Source organism: Schistocerca gregaria, chromosome X (genome assembly GCF_023897955.1).
Source record: "Schistocerca gregaria isolate iqSchGreg1 chromosome X, iqSchGreg1.2, whole genome shotgun sequence".
In the NCBI taxonomy this organism is placed as follows: Eukaryota; Metazoa; Arthropoda; class Insecta; order Orthoptera; family Acrididae; genus Schistocerca; species Schistocerca gregaria.
In genome coordinates this window covers 140091911-140117141 of record NC_064931.1, presented here as the reverse complement: position 1 = coordinate 140117141, position 25231 = coordinate 140091911, and the positions used below count along the sequence as shown (strand labels likewise).

At 39.8% G+C, this 25231-nt stretch overlaps 1 protein-coding gene across 2 annotated transcripts in view; it reads left to right on the top strand.

Annotated features, from left to right (window-relative positions):
• LOC126297897 (uncharacterized) overlaps window positions 1-23545 on the top strand; it is a 302392-nt gene extending 278847 nt beyond the window's left edge. Inside the window, exons 5-6 of one of the 2 annotated variants that reach the window (XM_049989206.1) lie at window positions 20838-20926; window positions 21039-23545. In XM_049989206.1, the coding sequence (XP_049845163.1) occupies window positions 20838-20868 (31 nt within the window). In that variant the 3' untranslated portion in view covers window positions 20869-20926; window positions 21039-23545. The remainder of the gene's footprint in view (window positions 1-20837; window positions 20927-21038) is intronic. The other variant, XM_049989205.1, reaches the window with a different exon arrangement.
• Window positions 23546-25231: the final 1686 nt, after the last annotated feature.

Sequence of the window (25231 nt, the reverse complement as noted above, 5' to 3'; positions counted from 1 at the left end):
GTATCCCGTGCCACCCAACGTGCTCTAGAAGGTGTAAGTCAACTACCCTGGCCAGCAAGATCTGCGGATCTGTCCCCCATCGAGCATGTTTGGGACTGGATGAAGCGTCGTCTCACGCGGTCTGCACGTCCAGCACGAACGCTGGTCCAACTGAAGCGCCAGGTGGAAATGGCATGGCAAGCCGTTCCACAGGACTACATCCAGCATCTCTACGATCGTCTCCATGGGAGAATAGCAGCCTGCATTGCTGCGAAAGGTGGATATACACTGTACTAGTGCCGACATTGTGCATGCTCTGTTGCCTGTGTCTATGTGCCTGTGGTTCTGTCAGTGTGATCATGTGATGTATCTGACCCCAGGAATGTGTCAATAAAGTTTCCCCTTCCTGGGACAATGAATTCACGGTGTTCTTATTTCAATTTCCAGGAGTGTATATATCTCGAGAAACCCAAAATTTTAGCGAGGTGGGACATGCTGCAAACTACTAAGTAAATAGAAACTTAGCAGATCTGTGAGGATCCTTAAGTGGAAACTCGAAAAAAATAGGGGAGACTGTTAGTTCCACTTGTATTTTTTAACAAATACCTATGACAATGATATAACAGATTTCAAATCATCCTTGTACTTAAAAAAAAATCAACTAAGGCGCTTCTCATGTCTGGAGAAGCAGAAAATGTTTCTTCCACCTGTTTTTCACCCTCTAGATGCACACAGCATGCACCGCAACTGATATTCTGTCAACCAAATAAAGATGGGAAATGTGTAGAAGCAGTCAACCAGTCAGTCTACATGGGAAGGAATAATTGCCCAGTGCAAACACATGTCCATATTGAATCTTCTCAAAATTCCACGGAGAACATACTTGATCATGAAGGCTGCCTAACACATACTGAGTATTAGTTTACCATTCACCTGCCAGAGTGCGACACAGGTCAGGTGCATTTTTGTACTCCAACCTCTCCAGTCTGGGCAGCTCCAACCGTAAGCAAAAATGTCAGTAAATCTGGCCACAGGACCCCAGCATCCACTCAGAATCGTCCTAGGAAACCAGCCACATATTAATCACTGGTACTTACAATTAAATATTAACGACTGCAGCCTCAATCTGAAGACATTCAACAATAAGCGAAGTATCGGAAATACTGCTTCGTGATGGCAGTGGCTGTGGAAATACAAATGTCTATATTCTTCCTATGACTGGACATAATTTTCAACGTAAAAGAATATTTGATCCACTTACAGCTATTGATGTGTTGAAATCACAGTTTTCCATGTCAAATCCATACCTTCCTTAAGACAGTCAATTTCTTTGCACATATCAGAACACTGATCACAGTCCACATAAGCCTGCTGCTCATAGTGAATCTGTCACACACACCCAACTAAGTAACTGCATGCTGGTGACACCAAACAATACTGAGCGAAAATCCGCGATGAGTGGACATGTGTGTGGTATGTGTGTGTCTTAGGAAGAGAGATTTAATCGTCCTATAAGCGACCAGCTGTTAAAATCACGATTGTATTGGTTATGTTTCTGCCACCCTGCATAAAAAGTGGTCTTGGTTCTACCAGTATATACAAGTATCACTAACGATATCCATGTTAAAAACTATACAATCTTTATAAATCGAGATACGGCACTACCTATGAATGAAGTGGTTTTCCACACAAATACCGTGCATGGAATGCAGACAGTGTTTGCTGGGGTGTTTATTAACAGACCAAAAGTGTGGGAGCATGTCGCCGGCGGTGTAGGCTTGTAATAAAATCACCAAATTCAGAAAGTAATTCGGCTAAGGAATGTTGTAGTAAGCAGATATTTACAACTTCCTCATGCCGCCGTTAGATATTTCTCACGCTAACAGACAGTATTTGTAACACATTCTATCCCCTTGCCTTATCAAAGGTTCTGCAATATACCCACTGCGTTATAGGAGAGGGAAGATGATGGTTGATTGAGAATGATCAGATACAGTAGATGGTGTGGTATCACTTTAAAAAATGTAACACTAGACTGATTTCATAAGAAATGTCCAAACTCCCATGACCAATACACTGGTTTTTCAGACCTACAGTGTTACGCTTTCTGGTAGAAATGCTGTCTGCGATTTGGAATCAAGTCTTCCCATTCAATCACATACCTGCATTGGTCCGTATGGAGATATCTTTTAATGATTACAGTGACTAATGAATCATATTGGTGGCACTATCATATCTCGAAACGAGTCACCTTTTTTTGAAACTGTATTATAGTAAAACTCTAACATAATTTTTTAGACAGTCCCTCAGCATTTTGTAACTGTTCCTCAGTCTCTTGCCCCCCCCCCCCCCCCCTCCTGCCAATCCTTGGAGCTTTTTCCATGTGATCGTACCAGTTTAAGTTGGAACTGAGCACTATATCTACCATCTTCTGCAACCCATATAGAAATAGGGTGAGCTTAGTTAATGCGACAGGACCATATTTGACCACTCGGTGGAAATGGAAACATGTTGTCTTAGCTCTGCTAACTGTTTGCGATGTGTAAGGCCATTGCCAACAAAGCTTTCTCCTGCAACACGAGGTAGCAGTAGAAAAACACAGTACAAGCAGTTATAGGAACTGGGAGAAGGACGAGGATTTTGCTACTGCATTGCAGTGTGTGTCCAAGCTACACAGAGGTACTGCATTCCAAAGGAGATCTGCGTCTCTCACAGTGCAGTCATGTCTGTCACCCAAACATTGTCTCTATCGTCGTTATTTTATATATATATATATATATATATATATATATATATATATATATATATATATATATATCTGTGTGCTGACATTGAGCATATGTGGCGATCCTATTAAATTATTAAATACACAGGCATTCATCCCCTGTATGAGAACCATACCCCACAGACTATCAGCTGCAAGAGATGTTCCTTTTTTGTTCTTTGATACATTATTTTTTTGCTGCTGTAACACATCCAAGCAGTGTATGACTACAGCTTTGCACACCACCACGCATTTTGTTTTTTCCACCATGACTTTGAGGCCTGTGTCAGGTTCTAAACTGAATTGCAGACACTATTTCAGTGCTAGTCATCCACCAGTACTCTTTCTCTGTCTCAAACAAGCGATGCCAGTCAATCATTATGTGGTAATCAACAGCATACCAGGGGACGGATGGGATGGAAAAGACACCATCGAGGTACTGTAATATGCGTTACACTTGATAATGCGATCAATTTTAGCAAATTTACCAGTTTTTATGCCATTTCAACGCCAACCAGTGACACACCTGCATGCTTCCCAATTTGTATATCATCGCTAAACTACCCCTCCACTACCTTGTGAGTGCCATATTCTAGATTGTGAATGTAGATAGATGACTGTGCAGTATGTCCTTCATTGTTAATTCTCGAAGATATACACCAAAGTATACTGGATAGTGTCCTATACCGATCTACATATGTGTAGCACTTTGATCACAAAGCAGAATTTATGATTACGATTGTCCATCTTTCCCTATATGGATGGCTGTTACAGAGCATTCTCGCATCCTTAGAATAAAGTTACAGATTAAAAGATCATCTACCATTGTCTTTGACCAACTCTCATTACAGCACTGCCAACGATTTAATTTGCAGCTGACCAGAAGTAGACTGCTACATTCCACGTCTTGTCAAGAAACAGAGTGAGACGAGTCTTTAACTGCTGTTCAGCGAAGACTGTTCTGCACCCATCCAAGTGCACAAAATCTCTCCAGATGCGTGGATGTTAAGGAAATTAGCACCCCTTATCTGCATGTACTATATATGAAAGCATTGTGATGATATAACAGACGGTTAAGAAGAAGAAAACGTGTCGTTTTATGCATGATAAAGCTCTAGACAGATGGAGTTTGCAGCATCTTACATATATCAACTGTGCTTTCAATTGTGAAGTATTGTTCTAGTGTGTGGTGTCAGTACCAAGACGGTACTGGTAAGAGACAGAAATGATTGAAGAACATAAACACATGCACTTTAATAAATGTTCAGCATCTGACATACATTCACCCCGCAACTCTTTTATCTCCCTCATTATGGTGACCAACTGTAAGAAGATAAAACCACTTCCATCTACACGAAAGAAAAAACATGTACTGTCTTTGTCATACAAGCACAATATAACTTTCCAAAGGTGCATAGCGTTCACTGTTTACATTCGATCACAGTTGAGAAATTATACTATGCTTGCATGAGTCCTGTATGAAATGATCGTCATTAATGGAGAGTGCCTCTTAGAAGGAAACAGACAAATGCGTAGCAGCAGCGTTGACATGTGCAATTGCACACCATGCCACCACTAACTCCATAAACAGGACATCTGTCAGGCAGATGTATACACAACACCTGCCACTAACTTAGAATCACCGTTGTTATGAAACTGAAGCGTTGATTTTACGACCCAAGATGTGGCGGGGGAATGGATTTCATCACATAGATCTCCGGTTATGTAGAGGAGGGCTCTGAGCACTATGGGACTCAACTGCTGTGGTCATCAGTCCCCTAGAACTTAGAACTACTTAAACCTAACTAACCTAAGGACATCACACACATCCATGCCCGAGGCAGGATTCGAACCTGCGACCGTAGCAGTCGCACGGTTCCGGACTGCGCGCCTAGAACCGCGAGATCACCGCGGCCGGCGTAGACGAGGGTGCCAAAACAAAGTGGACATGTTTTATCATAATCCCACATGAGTCTGAAGTCCTCTGATGCCTGAGAGGTTTGCTGTTAAGGAACACAGGTAGATAGTGTTCTAAGACACCTGCACAAAGAACGCGCAATATTATAGGAGTTGAATGCATGTTATGCCACAAAACTGATACACCCCGATAGAACAACGGAAAAATGGTTCAATGACCTGCTTCAACATCTCCCTCTTTCTCTAGAATACTTCATCGGTCTGCCTTGTTACAAGCACATCTTAACCGATCACTCCATCACTTTCTGTCATCCTTTAAGGTAGATGCAACTCAGTTTAGAGACAGAGGGCTCTCTTTCTTCCAGGAATACATCAAAGATAGCAGTCAACTCGCATGTGTCACTGTTACCTTAATAGACATACAGTAGAATGGTGCCATACAATAACTTTTTGCCGTCCGATGTGGCCGTGCGGTTCTAGGTGCTTCAGTTTGGAACCGCGTGACCCCTACGGTCGCAGGTTCGAATCCTGCCTCTGGCATGGATGTGTGTGATGTCCTTAGGTTAGTTAGGTTTAAGTAGTTCTAAGTTCTAGGGGACTGATGACCACAGATATTAAGTCCCATAGTGCTCAGAGCCATTTGAACCAATAACTGTTTGTTAGCTGACACTGCAAGGTTGTGATTGGCGGAGAGTATAGAGAAGCTCATTGTAAATACTGTTTGTTAGTGTTTAAAACATTTAATCAGCCCTGCACAGGATCAAACATGCTATTCATTCTGTAGTTGTATATTGCAGTCCCACAGCTGATAATGCAACGCTCTTTAGCTAAGGACACTTTATAAAAATCTGTAACGTGGTTGCCAATAACTTTGGGGTCAAATTTGGGCTTGTGATCCGGCATATTACTCCACATTTGATGGTGAAGCGCGTTAAACATTCTATTCCACCCATTGTATCACTGTCGAAGAAAAAAAAAGGACTGTTTCCCTGATTCCTGGTGCTTCCATGTCAACTTTTTCTCGTATTCTTCTTCTTACTTTCACATACAAGAAATGTCCTGGACCAAGCAAAAGACGTGCAAGTACTCCGACATTTCGGCTTATTTGCCCGCATTTTATACGTATTTTTCCGTCAATCTTTTCGTAATTTTATGTCACTTGTGGCCATGCGATTATGACATCACTTATCGCCACATATTCTAAAACTGCTTGTAAGTGTAGGTAGTACAGCAGTCAACACCTATCGAAAATGCACTATTTTTTTCTGGTGGACAGTATAGTATAGCACTGTACTGAAATGCATCCAATCACATATTCTACAGATGCAGTGCGTTTGCTCTCCTTTCTGTGTATCTGTGCATTTGTCATGGATGGCCCGAGGAGGAAGGCAGTGTGGCTTCAGGTCTGCTGTCGACTTCACGTGGCGTGGTTGGTGTGCCACAGAGAGAATGGCTGAGGTATTTCTTGCACAACAAGAAGTGTGCCTAGGATTAATGCATGCCCAAGCTCGTCACTACTTCTCAGGCTCTACCGGTGTTGTGTTACGTAGCAGCCAATGCATGTTACCAGATGGCGAAAGGCTGGATGCTATGTGTCCTTAGCTAAAGAGCAACATACAACTACAGAATGAATTACATCTTTGACCCTGTGCAGGACTGATGAGGTGTTTTAAACCATAACAAACAGTATTTGCAATATGCTTCTCTGTACTTTCCGCCAGTCACAAACTTGCAGTGTCGGCTAACAAATAGTCGCTGTTTGAAAACATTATACAGTATTGCTATTGAGATAATAGTGATACTTGCGAGTTGAGCAGTCTTTGATGCTTCCCTGGAAAAAAGAGACCCATCTGCCTCTAAACAGATTTGCATCTTCATTAAAGGATGACAGAAAGGTGATGGAGTGGTCTGTTGAGATGGGCTTGTAATGGAGTATGATTGATTGGTAGACTGTGATACATTCTAGAAAGAGGGAGATGTTGCTGCAGGTCATTTAACCATTTTTGTCGTTGTTCTGTCTGGGTGTATCAATGGTGTGGCATTACCTGCGTTGAACTCAAATACAACTGTGTGTTCTGTGTGTGTGCGACTTAGAGCATTATCTACGTGCGATCGTTAACAGCAAACCTCTCAGTCACCAGAAGACTTCCAACTCATGTGTGATGATGATGAAGCACGTCTGTCCTGTTTCTGCGCCCTCCTCTGGACGAACAAAAGTTTGTGTGACATACCCCATTCCCCTGCCGCATCTCGGGTCATAAAATCGAGACGAGGTACTGCAATCCCTATGTAAACATCAACTTGACAGATGTCCTGTTTTCCTGATCATTCATTGGTGGATGACTAACATACCTCCCAGTATCATAAATCATGGACACAGACACAGATAAATCCACTCTGACAGTAAAAGAAAGATAAGAATTAATATTAAACACTAGAATAACATGCATCAATTTTTGTTTGTGTACAGCTAGTTAGAGCAATGATCGATAAACCACAGTGTGTTACTTTATCATGAATATTTTTGTCTTACGAATATGTCTCTGACACACATACACTAAATACATGTGACTCTCTCACAGGGTAGAGCATACCTGTTCCGGGCGGCCTGTGTCAAAAATAATGCCCATGACTGGACTGTAACTGACTGTAAATGTGACAGTCGTACAGGTCCTCTATTAACATCCAGCATTAATGTGCTTTGAGTTTTATTGGCGAGATCACCCAGAATAAGCGCCACAAAATTGGCAATAGAAATAGCTGTATAGCTCTTCTTAAAGAAATGACGACGGTTGTACTATAATAAAATACGTTTCATATCTTTATATAATTTGTATTCATTTTTCATATGAATTGTTCATAATTCCCCGTTCAACACAGATAAAGTCTGCTTTCTTTTTTATGTACAAGGATTCCAACAGTATTATGTGGAAGGGCAATGTTAACATTTTGGTAACATTGGTCTTAAAAATTTTTGTAATTCGTCTTGTGCAGTGTGAATTAATCAAAACCAAGTTTTACATAGAAGAATTTTTGCAACTTGATCCTACTAATGCTGTAAATTCCTACACCTCAAAACAGGCATTTTAGAAGGAACGTACTTGGAGAACTAACACGAAATCAGTGAGATTTCTTTCTATGTTGCTTAAGATTAAACCGAGTTGAATACAGTGGTACTCTCTACAAGCAATATTGCCGACATATTGTGTCATCCATTTTTACTTACTCCTGTAGCTGAAGGGTGGAATGAACGCCACACTGCTTTTTACCCTAGTCACAGAATCCACTGTTCACTCGATAGGTTTTACAGGCAAGCATCAATCACACATAAATGAAGTCAGGCAATATTGCAAATAAAAATAAATAATCGATAAAACGCTTGTAACCCATTTGAAAAAAATAGATGGGCAGATGACTGAATAACGTACTCTAGCACGGTATAGAAATTGATTAAAACTGAGATACTGTATTGCCAAAAAAGAAACTAACTCATATATGATAATGGCCTTAACGTGAGATTATTACAAGCATGTCTGTTCCGCCTCAAGCTGAATGTTCGAAAGTGCAGTGAGTGCTGCGAAGTCGCGTAAGGTAGCGAACTATGTGGCAGAGTGGCATACATTCCAATTCCACTAACCCAATTGTAATCTCAAAGTCCAAATCCCAACGAAATCGGACGCGGAACCTCCCTCAGTTATTTTCATTACTTTTCGTTAACGGTCATTCCGATATACAACCCAACATATGAAAGCAGTGTGATAACGACACCCTCCAACGTTGGAAGAGCGCGGCTGAACTGCTCAGGAAAACCAAATCCTACTCGCGTCAAAACGTTATGAAAACTGCGAGCCAGCATTGTCCGTCTCCAGTGTATGCTGCCAAACCAAAAGACCCATAGGCGCTCCGGGGCTATCTATTTCAAAGCTCGGAATCCAGACCACATCTTTCATTTTCACGACTTGTTTCTGAACTGTTAAAATTATCATCATCAACAATTACGTGGATTTCATTTCCCGTAAAGCATATCACCATGAGCGTCTTCTCACGCTGATTACTCTCACCTTGCAAATCAATCTAACATGATTATCATAAAAGTTATCAATAAAAACATCATTGATGATGACTGCATGTGGCAATGGTCATTTGAGTGGTGCCGTCATACGCTAGTTTAGAATGAATAGCACATGAAGAAACATATGCATATAAATGACAGTGCTACATCAAAAAGGAAGACACTCTGCTATTCGATATTGTGACACACATAGTTCATAGGTAACATACATGATATTTGGATTATGGCCGATTTACATAAAGCACTGTTTCACTCCACAATCATCATACATAATTTGACACATAATTGTCATTTAAAATTAATATTAATTATATTTAGAAAATGGTTAAAGGTTGTACTACAGGTCCGGCCAAATAACGCCCCACCACCTAGAGTGCTCTGGCCATGCTCCTGCCCAGCGCTCCAAGCGGAGGAGCGAGTAGGGCTGACAGGAGAGGAGAAAGATGAAAATAAAGGTTGCAGTTGGAAGCCACCAGAGAGAAACAGTCGGTTTTTCACACGCGAAGCAATTTGCTGTCAATACTACTCTCTTTAAAAATGATTTCCGTTTTCCATTAGGAATACTATTGCGTATACGCACTTGTCGACAAATACGATAAGATGCTCTTGTTTTCTGATGAACGACAGTGAATGATGGCTGAACTGAAGACATAGAAGACGTTAGAGAAAAATCTCATTTATCTGTTAGCAGAATGTAACAAAATCCTTTGTTGTCAACATCACCAATTATTTGAAGTCGATAAAAATCTCTATGGAAGAGGATAATCATCCGGTAACAGATATGGCAGACCAGATTGATGCTATCAAACAAAAGGAGTCCTATGGAAAAAGCAGCTTTACATTCATGACATGGAACATTTCCCTTAACTTATGGCAGTCAGTTGTGGGCTAGACATGTAATACGATTTTCCCATGTGTCTGTTGTAGACTTCACAACTCTGAAATATGCGATATGCGATTACGTCACGACTGTTACATAATTCGAGTCCTGGTACTTTTTCTACTTTAGGACAACGCACTAGAGCAACGGTCACCCATCCATTCTCAAAGAACTTCTAGAACAATACACGACTGAACACAGTTTTCGATATATTTGTCAGCCCGCTCTCGTGTCCGGTTGCTAATGTACCTCATTACTTCCAGCTTGAGTTTATAGATGTTCAGTGTAACACCCCATTCAACGACCAGTTTCTTCAGTCCAGGAGTTTAACCATTCTTTTATAAAATGTTACACCAGGAGCAATGTCCTAGACTGCACAGACGATCCGCTAATGTTTAATTAGTGTTTCCTTCAACACGTGTGAGAACTTTTTTTCTGTTATGAAACTGTAATAGTTCCGCCAACATTTGAGATTCTTGGGTTTAACAGATTATAATCTGTGTAAGTAACTCCATACGTTTGACTTTATCTGTAACCACATTTGCCGATGATGTAAATGCCGATGATATATTACATATTCTAAAATATAAAATGTATAAATTAATAAACATCACAAAGTAATTTTAAATATCTGTATGTAAAATTTTTTATGGTTTTGCTTACCATATTGACTAATATTTAATCTTGTAACAAAAGATATTGCTTTCGTAGAAAAATAAAAAGATGAAAATACACTCCTAGAAATGGAAAAAAAGAACACATTGACACCGGTGTGTCAGACCCACCATACTTGCTCCGGACACTGCGAGAGGGCTGTACAAGCAATGATCACACGCATGGCACAGCGGACACACCAGGAACCGCGGTGTTGGCCGTCGAATGGCGCTAACTGCGCAGCATTTGTGCACCGCCGCCGTCAGTGTCAGCCAGTTTGCCGTGGCATACGGAGCTCCATCGCAGTCTTTAACACTGGTACCATGCCGCGACAGCGTGGACGTGAACCGTATGTGCGGTTGACGGACTTTGAGCGAGGGCGTATAGTGGGCATGCGGGAGGCCGGGTGGACGTACCGCCGAATCGCTCAACACGTGGGGCGTGAGGTCTCCACAGTACATCGATGTTGTCGCCAGTGGTCGGCGAAAGGTGCACGTACCCGTCGACCTGGGACCGGACCGCAGCGACGCACGGATGCACGCCAAGACCGTAGGATCCTACGCAGTGCCGTAGGGGACCGCACCGCCACTTCCCAGCAAATTAGGGACACTGTTGCTCCTGGGGTATCGGCGAGGACCATTCGCAACCGTCTCCATGAAGCTGGGCTACGGTCCCGCACACCGTTAGGCCGTCTTCCTCTCACGCCCCAACATCGTGCAGCCCGCCTCCAGTGGTGTCGCGACAGGCGTGAATGGAGGGACGAATCGAGACGAGTCGTCTTCAGCGATGAGAGTCGCTTCTGCCTTGGTGCCAATGATGGTCGTATGCGTGTTTGGCGCCGTGCAGGTGAGCTCCACAATCAGGACTGCATACGACCGAGGCACACAGGGCAAACACCCGGCATCATGATGTGGGGAGCGATCTCCTACACTGGCCGTACACCTCTGGTGATCGTCGAGGGGACACTGAATAGTGCACGGTACATCCAAACCGTCATCGAACCCATCATTCTACCATTCCTAGGCCGGCAAGGGAACTTGCTGTTCCAACAGGACAATGCACGTCCGCATGTATCCCGTGCCACCCAACGTGCTCTAGAAGGTGTAAGTCAACTACCCTGGCCAGCAAGATCTCCGGATCTGTCCCCCATTGAGCATGTTTGGGAGTGGATGAAGCGTCGTCTCACGCGGTCTGTACGTACAGCACGAACGCTGGTCCAACTGAGGCGCCAGGTGGAAATGGCATGGCAAGCCGTTCCACAGGACTACAACCAGCATCTCTACGATCGTCTCCATGGGAGAATAGCAGCCTGCATTGCTGCGAAAGGTGGATACACACTGTACTAGTGCCGACATTGTGCATGCTCTGTTGCTTGTGTCTATGTGCCTGTGGTTCTGTCAGTGTGATCATGTGATGTATCTGACCCCAGGAATGTGTCAATAAAGTTTCCCCTTCCTGGGACAATGAATTCACGGTGTTCTTATTTCAATTTCCAGGAGTGTAAATACCTATGATCAAATCCTGCTTATAAAAGTATTCTGCAATATTCACCTCTTAGAAGCAGTGTTGCAAACACATCTTCCAAAGATTCCCGTGTGTGCAGCCTTCAGCTTATGGGCGTCTGAGTCGGAATAGCAGAGCGGTGGGAGCCGGGGGTGCTTCGGAGACTCAGCTGCGCTCGCAGCTCTTGGAATGGACCAAGGCTGCCGGACCTGCCCCGCAAGGGGCCTCCCGGCCAATGACGCCAAACGCTCATTTCTATTTGTTTCATTGGGATAGTACACAAGCTGATGTCATGCTACGAGTTTCTGTGAATTACTTTGAGGTCTGATTAATTTTAATCGTATTAATTAGCATCATCTTTACTCTCATATCATTTGAGTTTCATGTAAACCAAGTTACTATGCATTCACAGTGTCTAAGTGCTAGAATTTGGCTCATCAGGGAAGGGTGTAGCTGTATTCATTTATCAATAGTTTAGCTTAGTATATTGGTCAAGTGGCAGTTATAAAAAGCTGTGTTACTCATGAACTAGAAGTCATACAGCTTTGCAATGCTATAATGAACGCGTGAATTCAAGATACACAGCTTCTTACGTGTCATGAATGATTCTGTGCGGGTATTGGCTTCAGTTATAATACTTCTTCTTTCTACACAACTGCGTAATTTTTTAGCTATGCAAATAAACGCTGTGGCTGCGGAAGTCAGCCATCACACGATTCCTCTTTCTTGGAAGGCACCGGATGTTTGCCGCTCAAGTGGGACTGTCTGCCGTGCCTGTTCTGGCTGTCTCCACCGACCGGCCCCCTCTTAAGCTGGGTTGGCTGTTGTCCCTTTTCTGACTTTCCCCACCAACTTGGCCAGCCATTCTGGCCTCCCATGCTGACCAGCCATCCTGACGTCTTACAGTGAATATCGTTGCAATTCACTGTCAAGATACATTGTTGTTTCTGCTCATCATTCTAATCACAGCAGGTGGTCAGAACGTATCACCAGCTTCAGGACTGAAGATCTTCCCCCACCCACACAAAATTCACAACTCTAAAGGTTCTTACCCCTTCCATCTCTGCATAGCGCACAGCTCAAGTGTCATCTCTCAAGGAAAGTTGGACTGATTATCTTCTAACTTGCCTGTAAGTTTTTCACTGATAGTTTTCAGCCACCAACCACTCAGCATTCTTATGCAGAGCCCCTGACGCAGAAAGCATGGAGCTGCTTCACCACGGTCCAGTGTTCACACAACGAATCTTTAATATTACTCTTTATAAAATCCGTATCACACTGTACAGTCTCATTAGTTTCAAGATTACCACTAAAAAGAGCTTCAAAGCAAACCCATAGTTTCAGTTATACGTTTGTATTGGGATGAGAAAAGGTTACTTTAGAAAAATTATAAAACCTTTTCTGATGATTGAAAAATTCTGTAAGCTGAGATTTATTCTAGCAATACATGTGCCTATAAACTATTAAAATTTCATTAACGCCAGTCTAAGGTATCAGGAATTTCGAAGTGAGCAGCCACATTCATAGACACCAAAACCCACACTGCTCTTGCTGCAATCATACATAAAAATAGCTATTGAACATAAAAACCAAATTGTCTCATGTAGCCAAACGCAGAAATAAATAAGAAAAATTTTTCTCTAACTCACTCGCTTGTAATTAAAGACTAAACTCCAATGTCTATGTCCATAATATAACAATCCATCTTCTTACCACAACCAAATTACAATCACAAAACAAACTACTCTGCACAATACTCGAAAAACTAATCATTACAACTTGAAATACCTATAAACAACAGATCAGATGAAAAGGTAATGGAGAAATAAGCTTTTTTCTTACAGAGTTACGGTTCAAAATCAAATAAACCTTCAGTGGTAAATAAGAAGCTCACTTTTGTTTGCTTCATTGTCAGGTTTTCTGGATGGGCCCGCTGCCACTAATTCTTCATGGTGGGATTCCGCATCATGTGGAACCACGCCACTTTCTTTTGAAACAAGTTCATGAGAATTCGGTCTCTATTTTTAGGATAAAAGACCAAGAGAGATTTCTGATTTGTCCATTTCATAGTTTTTTCAAACGTGAGTAGTCAAACACACACACGTGAAGATTAAGCTCGGCTGATTCACGACGCCCGAAACTTTCGCCGTTAATTGTTGATTGCCCAAAGGAAGCTACGCATCCGACTGCCTTCAGTCCGTGGCGCGCAAAGTGATGGGGTGGGAGGGTGTGCGGGAGGGGTGTGGTGGTGGGGAGCGGGGGGGGGGGGGAAGAGAAACCCCAGTTCAGGGCACAGCTATCGTTTGTTGCATCACAACTCTATGGTTTGTTGCTATCTCAACCAACTGTGGTGCATGACTACTAACTTGGGACATGGGGTTTCACAAAGTGGATATTCGGGTAATATTCGCGTTTTCTGCGCAAGATAAGGGGGTGGCTGGAAACGGTGTTCAGACTACCTGAACCCCTCCTATATATACGTCCATGACCATAAGTATATCTCATTCAATGACAGTACGTACAGGACAGTCTGCCATAGTTTTTGCATTTCAGACCAATGGAAGAAGATCCATTTACAGTTCCATGTAACACGAAAAGTGCAATGTTAAATTAATGTAGCAAAATATTTACAATTTAAAGCAATGGCAATAGTACAATCAAACATGGTGTGTCTCCTCTGGGCGTAAACTAAGGCATCCATAAAATCCATGTTGCTAGAACACATGGAGACATATGAATGAGGCTCGAACCAGGTGAGAGAGGTAGGATGGTCGTCAAATGACATCAACCTATCTGATGTAATCACCTCCCACCATGACTACCCTGTTGTAAACCTTCCTAGCAGACATGTTTCCAAACAGCGTAGCAAGGAAACGATAAATTTCCGGACATGGGTTCCTGTTCAAAATACTATTTACTCACTCCCCTCTCTGAGACCTAGAAGTTTATAATGGGAAGCCCCAAAAAAAAAAAACAGTGAGAAAGCGTAGCGGCAAGTTCCTTACACCAAAAAAGAAAAAAAGTCGTAAATAAGGGCTATAACGTAAATAAGGGCTCTAAAGCACATACCTTAAGGAAAATTAGAAACTTTTTCATCTGGGTAATATGAAACACAGCTCTACTATTGCAAGCTCTTTAATTTTCATATTTTGGGGAGAGATCGTACGGACCAAAACAATGAAAAAGTCCAGTAATTGTTGGGTCTAAAATGTATACCTTAACAGCTATGAGCACTTGTTCAGTAGATGTGTTTCACACTAACAAAAGTGAACAAGTGTTGATAGCTCTTAAGATATGTATTTTGAAATCCATTCTTGCTAGATTCTTTTTACATATTTCTGTGTAAGGGACCTGTTCATAAAGTTTGGTGCTGTCCTTTTTTGGATACCATGAATATTAAAAAAATATTTAGCCAGTGTCTGTCCAAATTTTTTACTAGTGTGTGAAGTAAAAATACGAATCAAGAACACACACAAACACACACACACACACACACACATATATATATATATATATATATATATATATATATATATATATATATATATATATATATATATATATATATATATACGCACCTGTCCATGCAGTTATTAGCGTATTTTGTAACTATTTGAAGTACATAAGCCACGAAATTTTTGAGTGTTTACCTAAAAAATTTGCCTTTATAGATTCTATACATATTTTATCATTTAAAAATATGAAGTAAATTGGTCAAGAACTTCTCGAGATATTTGTTAACAACATACTCCCATGTGGCCTATATCCATAGAACGTTTCAAGATCTTTGCTAACAACGTTTACCCCTAAATATAAGTAGCCAGTTTCTGTCCGGACATTTATTAGAAATCTGAAGTAAATTGGTGGAAACTTTTTTTAGATTTTTGCTAGCAATATTTCTCTTTTTTGTATAAACATACACACCAAACACACTGCTGGCCACCCAAAATGCAACACACGGACGGAAGCATCCAAATCAGCTGAAATTTGCAGCATGCATTTGTGGTAGTGAGGGATGCACAGGATTAGCATTTCAGTGCAGGCACACATTATGGCTGTCAGTAGTACCACCTGCAAGCGCTATACAAAGGGGGAACAGACAACTGTGTGGACATGCTGGAATTGTTCTTTGGTGTTGTTTATTTGCGTAAGCTGCTTCAGTATACCTTGCACAAGACGGCAAGTGTCTTTCGAGCATATTTTGGAGTTCTGCCGAGGAAGAATATTTCAGAGAAGTCAGTGATCGTGTCGGTCGGAACCAAGCAACTGTGCTGCAGATCTGTAATTGCTGGATACAGGAGGAATCACAAATCGATGGGACTGATTGCACCCACCTCATCGCACTCTTAGACATGTTGATAGGCATATTGCCCTCAAGACATTGATGTATCACTCTGCCACATCATAATCATGTGGCAACAAATTCAGTATGTTGCACAACAAACAGGGTCCACGTGTACCATTCAATGTTGTTTGCGGTAGAGGAGGCTGTCCACAAGGCATCCACTGCTGCATTTACCACTGAGTCAACGCCACAGGTAATTGTGCCTGCAATGATATGATGAACGACGGACATGGACAACTGAATGGAATAACTTTGTTTTTTTGGCAAATCCCATTTATCCCCGAATTAGAGTCTGGAGACACTGTGAGACATTCTCGAACTGTTGCCTTCTGCATTGCCATACTGGTCCTGTGCCCGATATTAAGGTTTGGGGTAGTACTGAATTCCACTCCCACCACGCCCTAGTATGCATTGCCACTACACTAACCAGCCAGCGTCACATCTCTGAAATGTGGAAGCCTGTTGTCCTCTGATACATTCAGAGCTTGCTGACAGCTACATTGCAACAGGATAATGGGTGACCACATGTGGCATGCAATTTTCAGGACTTTTTCATTGCCCGCACTGCTACCTCAGCCTCCCTGTCCTCCTGATCTCTCGCCCATCGAAAACGTTTTTTCGATGGTTTGGAGCGCCTGGCCTGGGATACATTTATCCACTGCTACACTAGATCAGCTTTGGAAATATGTGGAAACAGCATGGACTGCTATACCCCCAACACATTCAGAGCCTGTTTGATTCAATGCCAAGGCATGTAGCGGCAGTTATAAACGGAAATGGTGGTAACACACAGTGCTGATTTCATCGTCTTTATAACTTCACATTGGGCTGTATTTTCAGTCATGTGATCTTTGTAAAATGTGTTACCTCCCAAATCAGTTTGCCTGTGATACCTCCAGCCCTTCTTGTTGTTGCACTTTGGATGGCCAGCAGTGTGTCTGGAGTGTGTGTGTGTAACTGTGTAGTGCTGATGTTTGCTTTTATGATACATTGTCAACTATCTTATATTTGTTCCTTATTATCCTGTTTTGCAATGCTATTTTTAATACTGAAGATGACGATGTTATAGTTGAAATATAGATCTGCTGTACTAAAATGACAGGTTTTGTGATCGATTACTGTTCTTTCCATTTTCTTTGCCAGTAAATCCTTTTTTTTAAAAAGTCACACATTTGCGTTATCTCCCAGTACATGTGAACCATATGTAACTACAGCAACAAATTCACTGTCTGTCAGTTATCCATTGTAGCTAATTTTGAGATCAGTCAGTGGCAGTGCATTTTTTTGGTGGTATTTAACAGGTATTTTTCAGTTTTATACAGGCTAAGAAAAAGAGTTCTGCAAGAAAAGCGTAGATGATTTTCTTTAAATAAAGACTTCAAGTCACTTGTAAAATATTGACATTTAGCTGCCAAGGAAAAGGCTAGGTCAAAGAGGTCAATACGAAAAATAGCAGATATTATTACAAACTTGTGACAGAGAAGTCTAACAGTTTGATTATTGCTGACTGACTTCTATGTGTTTCACTGCCCATTAGGTAATGTGCAACTCCATTGTAGAATGCCATCTTCCATATCTCTTTCCTTTTTATTCGCCTTTACTCTTCCCTTTTGTGTTGTCCTCACATACTTTTTTCTGTTCTACTGTCCTCTTAATCACTTGGCCTTGGCAGATTAGTCATACTGTTTTACTTATGTTTCACCTCCCTGCAAATTCAAAAAATGGTTCAAATGGCTCTGAGTACTATAGGATTCAACTTCTGTGGTTATCAGTCCCCTAGGACTTAGAACTACTTAAACCTAACTAACCTAATTCACTTTAAGGCGAGTTGGAACGCCCTATCCTGACAATGTTAAATTTTGTGTATTGTTGTCTTTAGGAACCACTGTAGCCATTGACGTGAAACTTTTACTGGACATTAAACTGTATGTTCTGAGTCTACTGAAGTACAATAATTGCATTTCAGTCACTGATTTTGCAAATACAATTTTTTAACTACACAGTTAAAATTTTTGGTGCTTTTTTGTACGTTATCGTAAATAATTTTAATTATACATAACATTATGTTCTTCTTTTAGTTCAGTAGACTCAGAATATGTATGGTATTGCTCCATGAAAATTTGATTACTCTACTCGAAGTGGTTTCTGAGATTTAGGGAAAAATGCAACAGAATATGTAAATTTTCAGGAACAGCTTCTAAAGTTTCAAAAGACTGTAACTCACTTAATATATGCTTAGTTTTTTTATTTTTAGGCTCTCAGAAGCACCCTGAACCATACTGTATATCATCCTCTTGATCTTTTTGCAAGTTTTTTATTCTTTTTGGACTCCTTAGTGGCCAACTGTGCTGCACATTCTGCTTTGTCAATGCGAACCTTGTCCATCCATTCAAGTTCTCTGATGCAGTTTGCGCCAGGATTAATTTCCATACGCTGTAGCACTTTCACCCTACCTATGTTGCCATCATCAAAAGTAATAACAGCTTCACTGACCCCCAGCTTAGTGTCTTCATTCCAACAAAAACATTTTTTTGTAAGCGAGTCCATATAAGATTACTGAACGACTCATTGGGATTTTGAGCCTGACCATGCAGATACTTCTTCAGTAATTCAGGATTTGCCAAGTCTCTGTAAATAGGTATTATGATATCCATGACTGCTGCTGGGATGGAATGTTTATGGCTGTATGAAATATTTGAGTACTGGGCATTGCAGTAATAGCACCAAAAAATCAGGTCAAGGAGGGTAAAGGTGGTGTACTGATTTTTCATCAGTTGACAGTTTGTGAAACAAGGTGGCCCATAATGCCTGCTTCATATTTAACAAATCCTCAGTATTATTTCTAATGGCCATCCCATAAAACTGCTGTAGTTCATCAATCATTTTGTCTGTTAGCCTGCCTCTTATGGTTTTACCATCATAAAGTTTCCTGTATATCAAACGGTTTCAACTTCCTCAACATGTTGCCCTTCCGTTTCTGGACATCACCAACACATTCCAGTTTTGTGATAATCTTCTCAACATAAGGCTGAGCGGCAACTTCACTGTTATATGTTTTTGAGTCTTACCTAAGAACTTAGTGTAACACACTCCCCTTTCCTTCACAGATCGACTAAAAATTTCAATAGCTGCAGAGTCCTCTGTACCACCACTTGTTGCTTCAAAATTTCTGTCACATATATGCCCTTCTTCATTCCCTGATTACACTTATAACAGTGTTTGGTTAAAATGTGGAAATCTCTTACCTTTCCAGTATCCACGCCGGTCACTGTAGCAACAGAATTCTCCGAACTGTAGCCGCGCTTCAGCCAAATGCCATCAAAAGCTACTGGTATGTCAGTCATACCATCATTTTTTTCAACAGCTTCGTTTGCAGCACACTTCATTGACTATCATGCAACAGATTCCATAGCAGCTCCAATAAATCCTGCATACTTGTCGATTTGACAAGGTGGGCGTGGCATATTCATCATGGCAGACATTGTTTCTGCTGCAGTACGTCCTTTGCCAATAGCTCGCAATCCATAAAACCACCTATTTGCTTCAAAATAATTATCTTACACTTATCATAATTCCAAAATGAATGCGTATAGTTACAACTGGCACAATTAATGATAAGTTTCCTGGGTAGTCCATTTGACACCTCACTGTCGTCATGTAAAGTAACTGGCCCTCCACATATTTCATGACACACACATTCACCTAACACCCTTGCTAGGCTGTGTAAACCTATCAGAATGTAACGTAACCTACCATTTACATCACTTTCGTTTTGAGAAAACTGTGTATCACAACGTTTTATTTTTATCTTCAAGGAACTAATATTGATGGGTTTGCCTGTATTTCGTTGTCTGTAACTTCATATGCCACATGTTGAACACAGTGTTTCCCTTTATTCGAAAATTTATTACCAATAAACCCAAGTTTCTTAAAAACACATCGTTTTGGTGTCATACTTTACTTTTTGAGAGATTTATCAATCTATTCGTCACTTTTCCTCAGAAAAACTTAGCTCTTCGACATACAACACGTGTTTATACTATGATACAATGCGATACTATTTTTGACAGTTCTACCAATACAAATACGTAATTTTATCTTTATAACACAGAAATCCACAGCCTTCTATATAAAAAAATTACCGATTTTATTAGATCTTGAAGTAATGCACGTAAAAATTTTAACATTTTCAAGTTGTGTATATTATATTTAAAATATAAAATAAAATATTTCCCATGTGAGTTTAAAAATATATATATATATAATTTTATTCGGAAAATTGCAAATTTTATTATAAAATATATAAAATCCGAAAATGTGGAATTTTTTTAATGTTCTAACTCCCCTTAATTTCTCACCTTTAAAATGTTGGCCTATTCTCAAACACTACACATTTCAGATTTAAATTTTATATTATACTCAACACTGAATACGAGTACATTAGAGAAACAGTGCCATGCACCGTATATAGAAGACACTGAGTCGCATAAAGGCACACTGAAAAGACTGCTATACATCTTAGATTTTGACCAAAAGACCTTCTTGTAGAAAACACAAGCACATTGGCACAAGCACAACTTGCACCTCGACGAACACTAACCCACGCTAGCTATGTGTTCCTTTTTTATAGGAACCATTTATGGAAGTAAACAAGACATTTAGTTACTACAAGTTTTTCGTATAAAGTCAGTATCTTGATTTTATATGAATATTTTTGTTTCAGGTTTGCTGGAGGTGAACAGAAAATAAATTAAGAGGAGGAGCATTTGAAGTGAAATACACAACTTGTTATAATTTAAGAGAGCCGTCATAGTAAGTATACAACAAAAGTCATTGATAGTTACAGTGACAATATTATTTTCTTACATTGCATTTTTTGTGTGTAAGAACTGGTACCAAATTATTATTTCGTTTCCTCTTACAGGATACCTGTAGTGTCACGTAGTCGACTTCATCCCCTTCACCAAAAGTATGGGTTTACTGACATAAATCTAAATTCCACTGTCATCACAGATCAAAAAAGCTCAGCCATCTGAAGTGTTTCACAGTAGTAAAAAGTTTGTGTTATCTGCTATTAATATTCATAAACTATTGATGTTTTGATGTTTTTTAAAAATATCAGTTCTGAAATAACAGAATGCCAGATGTCAGATGTCAGATTCATCAGGTACCTTTACGCTGCAGTCATACTTAATGCGTTAATAACTTAAATGTTTTTCATAACTCACTAGTGAAACTGAGTTTATCAGGTACTTTCTTTTGGAAGTGAAAGACATCATAAATCTTACCAGGTGTTTCTTTTTAAAAATATTTCAATTAATTCCTGTCTTCATAAAAATGAGTGTAACAACACACATTAGGTTAAAAATTATAACTGTACCATAACACCATTCTACTGGCAACAGCCACAAGCTCTGTCTCAACTGCAAAATTTACAATTTTTACATGTTTAGTTAGCCTAAACGCTGCTATATTCAAAGATGCTTTATTATCCTAACCACGTCAGCAGATTATCGTGTGTTTCTTCCAATTCAATTTCTTATTAGTGCACACACCCAGTAATTTTTAATATTCTGCCTTAGCAAAAGACTTCTGTTCAAAGTCTATGTATATCTGTGGTGTTATGCCATTTACTGTACAAAATTGTATGCACTGTGTTTTCTCAAAATTTCATGAGAGTCCATTTGCAGTAAACCACTCAATAATTTTCTGAAAGACATTATTTACAATTTCGTCAGCTGATTCTTGTTTGTTGGGTATGATTACTATACTCGTATCATCAGCAAAAATAACTAGGTTTGCATTGTCATGAATATAGAGTGGCAAACCATTAATATATATGAAGAACAAAAGGGACCCAAGACTAAACCCCATGCAACAACATTCTTGACGCCTCCCCAGTTAGAGGTCTCTGCTGATTTTTGGAGACTATCTGTACTGTTAATTTCAACCTTCTGCATTTCTTCAGTTAGATTTGAATTAAAACATTTGTGCACTGTCCCACTGAGTTGCCCTGGTTCCCTTTTAACAATATTCCAAATTGTTTTAATTTTATTGTCAGAGGTGATTATGTCAAGTGTAATGTACACACTTCTGAACTTTTTAGTAATGTTTCACTGTTTCTGGATTATTACTCCTTCTAGCTGTAAGATACACTTTTCTTTTCTGTTTACTAGAATTTTTATCCCTTTAGTAAGCCATGGTTTTTTGACAGTTTCTTATAATTATATTTCACTGTTTTCTTAGCGTTACTATTTTCAGATATATTCACAAAAGTATCATGAAATAGGTCAAATTTTAAAGTATCCTCAGTTTCCCTGTACACCTCATCCCAATCCAATTGTTGCAAGCTTTCTCTGAAATCTGCAATTCTTAAATCGTTAATTGAACACACTATTTTGGAGGACTGTATTGAATTACTCTTTGAGTTATGTCATATACTGTATCTAGCTTTGCATCACGATCAGACAGACCATTCTTAACAGAAAATTTATCTTGGTCTTAAAAACATTATCTATCAGCATGCTGCTTTCCTGTACTACCCAAGTAGGAAAATCAATTAGTGATGTCAAAGTGAAAGAACCAAGTAATATTTCAAGGTCAAGGTTTCTACTGGACTTTATCAGTAAATCTGCATTGATATCACCACAAACTATAATTTGCTTCCCTCTGCCTGACATATAGCACAACAAAAAATCCAAGTTTTTCAAAAATAACTAAATATTTCCCAATGAGGAAGTATACACACCTACAAGTATATAAGTACCATTATTTAGTTTAAGCTCACACACACATTCTTCTATATGTTGCTCCACACAAAAATTTTTAGTTTTTAAATTTTTCATACTATGATAAATTTTAACATTGGCGTCTCATCCCATTGGCTCTGAAAGTGTCAGATGGCCAACCACTTCTGCTAGCCAGCATGGGAACCTACGACTCACTCCTTACTCTATACATACTGCAGCGCTACTACATTTACTTCACATATGTGAAATAGCAAAACTGGAAATAAAATAAAATGCTCTCATATCGGAAAATAGGGGCACCTTACAAAGGTATTGAACAGTGAGGGGCACCTTACAAAGGTATCAGACAGTGAGTGCATTAACAATGTGCTATGAAAATAGCCTGATAACGAGCATGGAACTGAAATAAGTTTGTAACACAAAAAATGACATTGTATAAAACGTTTTTGAATATAGCAGGGTTTTGGCTCATTATGTGTTTCTGAAAATAACACTGGGATGCCAGAAACTGTGTGCTTTAACTTTCTGTAAATATTTTATTGTTTTTGTTATTATTTTATTACTATTATTATTTTCAGAGTAATCATTTGTGGAGTTATTAATACTTTCATGTTGATATGCAGTGAGAGTTAAATGTATTATGGATTAATTTGCAATAAACCTATATGAGACAGCAACAATATTATTAGTATCGCTTACCGCAGAATAACATCACATGAAACATAAATGAGTGGAAAGATCTAAACTACGTTAATGTACTGACTACTCTATCCCCAAAGTTGGCAATTAATCTTATGGCAACTGTCACAAAACCTAAATATTTTAGCAGATCTAGTATATGTTTTTTTTAAATTTAAGTTTAATCTACATGCACACCTAAGAACATACAATTTCTACCCTTTTTATTAGTTCTTGGGATACTGGGTTAATAGGAGGTGGGATATTTTTGACAGCACAGAACTGGCTCTGGAAGTACAGTACTTTTTAAAAGCTCAATGTTAACCTATTTGTGCAAAACTATTCAGTAAGTTTCAGCAAAACGCCATTTACTATTTCCTCTCTTGATGTGTCGTTGCTGAGCACTACAACAATGTGTCTTTACTTGTGTCTTGACTTATTTGAGAAAACGGTGAGGACGCAAAACCTGAATCTACAGTATTTGCAAGATTGTGTCCTCTCATTTCGGAATCCTGAGGCGAGCTGTTGCCGACCGATCGATCGATAATGCTTCCCTGTTCACTAATTGTTTCACTGTCTACACCATTATTTGCCGCTCGCTCCATTTCCCTATGCACAGTTACCAAATTACTACTTTGAATGTCTGTTAATTCATTACACGGTGGTGCTGACAAGCTACGCTCGTCGTCACTATCATTTCTCAATTTACTTTGGAGCCTAGCGTCACGTTTTTCACAAGTCATAATTATCACGTATTTGACATGATAACATGAAAAGCACAATCTGAAGAGGAAAAATAAGAAAACGCATTAACATAGAACTGAAAATAATATATAGTTAATTGCAAGCGCAGCTGCGAAATACTTGGTGCAAATCTATATGCATGCCACAACTGTTTTACTGTACAACAATGAGAAACTACAACTACAATTACGCTCTAGCAATAAACAATAGCTACACTAATTACACAAACTACAAGAAAACATCAGAAGATTCCAGTGAGATATCCTAGGCTAAGAGTCGACATTTCAAATATCCCCTTAGAAAAATTTTAAATGAATTACTGGGCTGGTAAATCCCTTACGTCATTTAATTTTCAAACAGCTGAGCATAACTGAACGTACTAAGACATTTCTCTCTTTACTTATTTTGATCAACACTAAACTGACACACAATATTTTTAGCGCAACGCTATCTGACTTCCAATAATCCCTACCAAAGAATGGCCCTGGCTAACAATAACCCATACCTTTCACGAATCACTTACCTCACAAAAATCTTCTTTACTCGAACTACTGCAAATACAGCGAGCGCCAATACTGCCAGCTAAATAAAGAATTCTAACTACTCAAGCCACTAACTACTAATAGGCATAGTTAGCAAATGAAAGATTTTGATAGAGAAGAAACAATGTATTTACCTTAATAGTGGTCAAAAGTCATTCAGTTCATGACATTCAGACTTACAAATTTCCTTTTTCTGACGGACACGCGTCCAGATCGTTCGCTCTCAAAACTTTGCCATTTCTCTCCCCATATCCACCACTGCTGGCGGCTCACCTCCCACTGCGCAACGCTACGCGCTGTTCATATCCAACTGCCCAACACTACAATAGCAAATATTCCAACAACGCAAACCAGCCTCAGACTGCACACAGCACAGTCAGTGATTTTCATACAGAGCGCTACGT